General features: G+C 46.4%; 2 protein-coding genes across 2 annotated transcripts in view; one reads left to right on the plus strand and one right to left on the minus strand.

Moving 5' to 3' along the window:
• Window positions 1–36: 36 nt before the first annotated feature.
• Window positions 37–619, minus strand: CSUI_011155 (uncharacterized protein; the record flags this gene model as incomplete). Its single annotated transcript, XM_068071256.1, has 1 exon — window positions 37–619. A coding segment is annotated over one exon (366 nt), but the record flags the coding sequence as incomplete, so codon positions are not given.
• A 1892-nt stretch (window positions 620–2511) lies between these two features.
• Window positions 2512–4687, plus strand: part of CSUI_011156 (uncharacterized protein) — a gene marked incomplete at its 3' end in the record, with an annotated part of 2693 nt that continues 517 nt past the window's right edge. Inside the window, exon 1 of the mRNA XM_068071257.1 lies at window positions 2512–3823. Coding sequence (XP_067916769.1) covers window positions 3753–3823 — 71 coding nt within the window. The remainder of the gene's footprint in view (window positions 3824–4687) is intronic.

Genomic DNA, 4687 nt, shown 5'->3' on the forward strand with positions numbered 1-4687 from the left:
GAACTTCAGCACTGGCGCTTTAACGGGGCGCGGAATCGAGATAGACCTTCCAGAGGGTCCGGTGTCAGCACGCATGCAAATGAGAAAGGAAAAGAAGTATCATTCTAGAGAAGAAAGATGTAAGGACGACTTTGAAAGCGTTGGGGCAGCCAAGAGGAAGAGAATTCCTTTTAACATGAAGCTTTCAGGCCCGTACGATAGAAGGGAGGGTGGGGGTTGCACTACCGACAGAGTTAAGCAAGTAAAGTTGTTTCAAAGAATAAGAGCCAAGACATCCTTCATTGCCAGTCTCTCTGGGTGATAGAGTTGTAAAGAGGGAAGGTGCCACTCAAGCAAAGCGTAGTAGGATGATAGAAGTTCATGGTGAAGAACAGAACCCCATTTCTGTAAGCCGAAGAAAGACAAGGGCAAGGAATTCTTCTGCTGGATGTGTTGGCTAACCCCCTGTTGTTTGCACGGGATGATAGAAGAGGGAGAAGACGTTGTAAGGAGTAGACACTTCTTAAGTGGAATGAGTTCCACGTGCGGCAGTGAAACTTCTGAAAATACACTCGCAGCAAAGGAGCACACACCGGACTGCCTAAAGAGTGGGTGGGTACAAGACAACCGTAGAAGCAAGCTCATCACAATTAGCTGCGATTTGCCAATGCCCAAGCTAGATCACTGTAATCTTACTACAGAAGAGAAGGCTCGATTTCCTTCCGACTAAGAGATGGATCGACCCACAGCAACCTCGAGCCATGCCTGACACGGTCAATCTTCCCAGGCCTGGTGTACAAGGCACCCTGTACGCGAGGTAGAGTCGTCTTCTTCCGTGTCTCGGTAAAACGGCTAAGCAAGGGGGGTTAGCCGGCCGATGCGCCGGGCACTGTCGAGGACTCGAGAGGAGGCATCAAACAGGAAGAGTGTAGCAGGAGGAATCATCTTCACTGTCACGTTTGTTCTTTTGAGCTTCTCTTGGAAAGGTTCTCGGGGTGTGTCGACCGGGGTGTCGATTGCCGAACTTATGCATTCATTGCGCCGGCCGTTGTATGTGCTTTCCGGAGGTGTTTGAAAGATTTCACGATACGACATCGAGAAACCTAAGCAAGTCTTCCTCAATCACAGAAGGAGATACTCGAGCACGCCGCTTACAGAGCGCAGCAAGAGGGTTCTTCCTCCTTCATTCTTCAAACAGATCCACCTGCTTAGCGAGCGCGCATGTCTAGTGATCACCTGTAATCGCATTTCGTATCATCTTCTGTAAAATAAGACTACCTTCTTCCCTTGCGGCCGCATAGAAACAAGGTCAATCAATGCTTGCCATCCCTACTGCTCTCCTCACTTCTTTCGTGCACCGGCTCCCTCCCCGTTATTTATGGTCGTTGCCAAGATTCCGACAGACTTGTGCGGAAAGAAGAGAGAAGTCAAAAAGAGAGAAGAATGAAAGTCGCGGCCTTGGGAACAAACTGTCACTGCGTGGGTGGTGCTGGAGGGAAGGCACCCGAAAAGAAGAGAAGGAACGCTCACTTCTCGTTCTAGCTCTTTTTCTTCTTCCAGCTCAATGCCAGCCGGGGTGCTAAGATCATAAGGAATTTTCTCGGACAGATGGTACACAAGCACACAGCTAAGCTCACCGATCACCGACAAGCACCGCAACACTCCTGGCAGGCGTTCAGGAATCACAAATAGCTTCATCGTGACTAGCAAAGTCAGTAGCCCCCTGTGAAGCCCAAAGGCAAAACAATGGAAGGTACGACTTTCTCATCGCTCGTACACGCGTGTTACAAAGCAGCACCCCCCCCTGGGTAACCACGAGAGGGAATGTAAGGCTTCAGACGTTTTTCCCCTCATTCCGCGTTTAGGGGGACCGGGCCAGAATAGCCAAACAATGAACAGCCCAAGGCTACACGCCAGACAACGGAAGAGCACAACTACTTGAAAGATGTTTATCGACCGACAGTCAGATAGTCCTCACCTGAGAAGCCGATAGGCCCCCTGCAACATTACGTTAGGAGGGAGTTTTGCGATGGGTTAAGACGGTGAATGACAAGGAAGGAGAGTGTTGTACATCGCTGAACAGTTCAAATCTTACAAGAGATCATTGGGCTTCACTGAAATGATAGCTGCGAATTGTTCTGTCCTGCAATATGAAGACCATCTGGCGAAGTTCATGGGAACATTCCGCCCGTCACGCTGGACCCGTACACTTCAGATCGCCGCCGCGCAGAGAGCTTTTCTTTTGCTTTGTCAGTAGGACACGGAAGATACATTCGAGTAGATAGTCGGGTGCTAGTTAATTTGTAATGACGGTCTTAGATGTACACATACCTTTCTTCGAAGGGGAGATGGCTAGACTCTGGCAGAGACAAATTCGCAGAAGAAAGGCAGCTTGCTCGGTTCGTTCTCTCATGAGAGAGTTGCGAGTTCACTCGCGTCTGACGACACTTCTTCGCTAGTCGTTCGTTACGACGAGACTCCCTCCCATATCGCATGCAAGAAAAGTTTGCCTTTACTTCTTCTCATCTTCATCTTCTCAACGGGGAATAGACACTTCTTCTAAAGCATCGACAGTTTATGGATTTTTTCCGCCGTCGACGAGTTCGGACTTCTGTCGATTCGCTTTTCGTTGTCTTTCAGCTCTTCGCAGTCTTCTTCATCATGACTTTCCTCCGTAGCTCTCTGTGGACTTGCCCATTCTTCTTTTGGTTCAGTCACCACTCTCTCTTCGTTTCTCACGAGCGCTTGTCCATATGAAGGTCACGGGCGTTCTTTCTTCCTAGCTCGCATTTCCTGCAGAGAGCCATCCACTTCAACGGAACCGGTCTAAATTTTTGCTGAGAAGACAACTGTTTCCGTCTCCTCTTTATGCTCTTGGAGTTTTTCCTGGACCGAGTAAAGAAAAGAAGATTCTCTTTGGAGAGACAAACGCACAGTCTGAGGAATAGAGGAAGGATCTGTGTTTCCTTTCCCAGAGGCTTCTTTCCGTTTTCGAGAGAATCTTTTCTTCCTTGAAGCTTCTCTCCATCTTCATTCAACGAAGAAGAGATTCTCTCCGGGGTCACCGGATGTGAAGATTCTCCCCTTGCGGTTTCTTTGCATCTTCTCTGCTGTCCTTGTCATCATGTCCTAGGACCGCCGTAGCTCTCATTCTTTTCTCTCTCTGTCTTTTTCTTCTTCCTTTCTATCTTTCTTCTCCATCCCTTCTTGCTTACGCGAGTGAGGGATGGGAGTTCTTGCCGACTTTTTGCGGGCTCGCTTTTCTTCTTCTTCATCTTTTTTTTCATCCTCTTTCATCTTTCCACGACTGCGGTAATATCTGTCCACTTTCCCGTCATGACTTCTAGTTCAACATGAGGAGAAGTTTTTCTTCTTCCTTCTCTCCTGTGAATCTTTTCTTTCTTTCACTTTAAACTTTCAATTTCAGGAAGAAGAAAGCGTCTTGTTCTCATAGCCTAATTTCTTCACTTATCACGCTTATCCTCTTGTGTCTGTCCTTCTTGTGTGAGGAGGAAGGGCAAGAGAGAAAGAAGGAAAAGGAAGAGAACTAACGGGTGGTTTCTTAACAGATTTCTGTCTCTTTCTAATATATCTTCTTTACGATTTCTTCACCTCTCTGCCTATCTTTACAGTGAGGAGGGGTCCCGCGCTGGGTGTGGTGTATGTACACCTGACGAGAAGAGGAGGGGGGTATTGATATGTTCATAGAGATATCAGCCTGAAGATTCCTTTTGTTTCAGAGATTCTCTTCAAGCTTCTCAATCCAAATCAAGATGGTGAAGTGCAGGGGCTTTAAGCCCCAGGGAATGGTCTTAAATCCTATAAGGAGGGTTGTCTCTACAGGGTATGTCTCATAGTGACGCCACTATTACCGCCACTACTACTACTATTGTCATTCCTTACTTTCTCTTCATTATCTTTCATTTCTCCAGAGACAATTCACGTATAAAGATGATACAGATCTATGCTCTTCATATAGGATAACTGTGCCAAGTTACGTCTTTCTCTTCTCTTCCCTTCATTCACACATACATGGTACCTACTGTCTCCACAGCCTCGGAAATAAATATGCTCTCACCCCTCATTCTGTCTCTGTCTCCGTCTCGTCTCCTCGTCCTTCACAGATCTCTCGTACCTCGCTTGCCTTTCGTGTATCTATCCGTTATCTGCCTATCCGTCTGTTTCTATCTCTTTGGATTTGGAGCTCCGACAATAATTTCTTTAGAGGTAGTTAAAGCATGCAGAATTTGTGACCCTTATATATAGAAAGGGTGGAGAGAGAGCGAGGAAGGGTCATAAGACATCAGTAGATAGTAAGGACTTCCTCGGAATGGTAAGCAGAAGTGTGTTCTCCTAGGACGACCACTTTGTCTCTCCTTCTTTATCTTCAGTCTTTCACCCATCTACGCCATATCAGCTCATATCTGTACCTACACATACGTATTTATGTATCTCTGTGTATCTCTACATATCGACAACCCTATATAAATGTCTATGTGTACATGCATATATCTGATGTACAGATAGACAGTGTCTAGTCGCGTAGACACATATACATGTATATATATATATGTAGAGGTCTATACCTTCCTACATCCACAACGGCAGATGAAAGTGTCACCTGGTATATGTATGTGTCTCAATATATTCATACATCTCCATATCTTCATGTGTCTATATACAGAGATAGGTGATAGATTAAAGATAG

The sequence above is a fragment of the Cystoisospora suis genome (genome assembly GCF_002600585.1).
Source record: "Cystoisospora suis strain Wien I chromosome Unknown contig_9929, whole genome shotgun sequence".
Lineage (NCBI taxonomy): Eukaryota > Apicomplexa > Conoidasida > Eucoccidiorida > Sarcocystidae > Cystoisospora > Cystoisospora suis.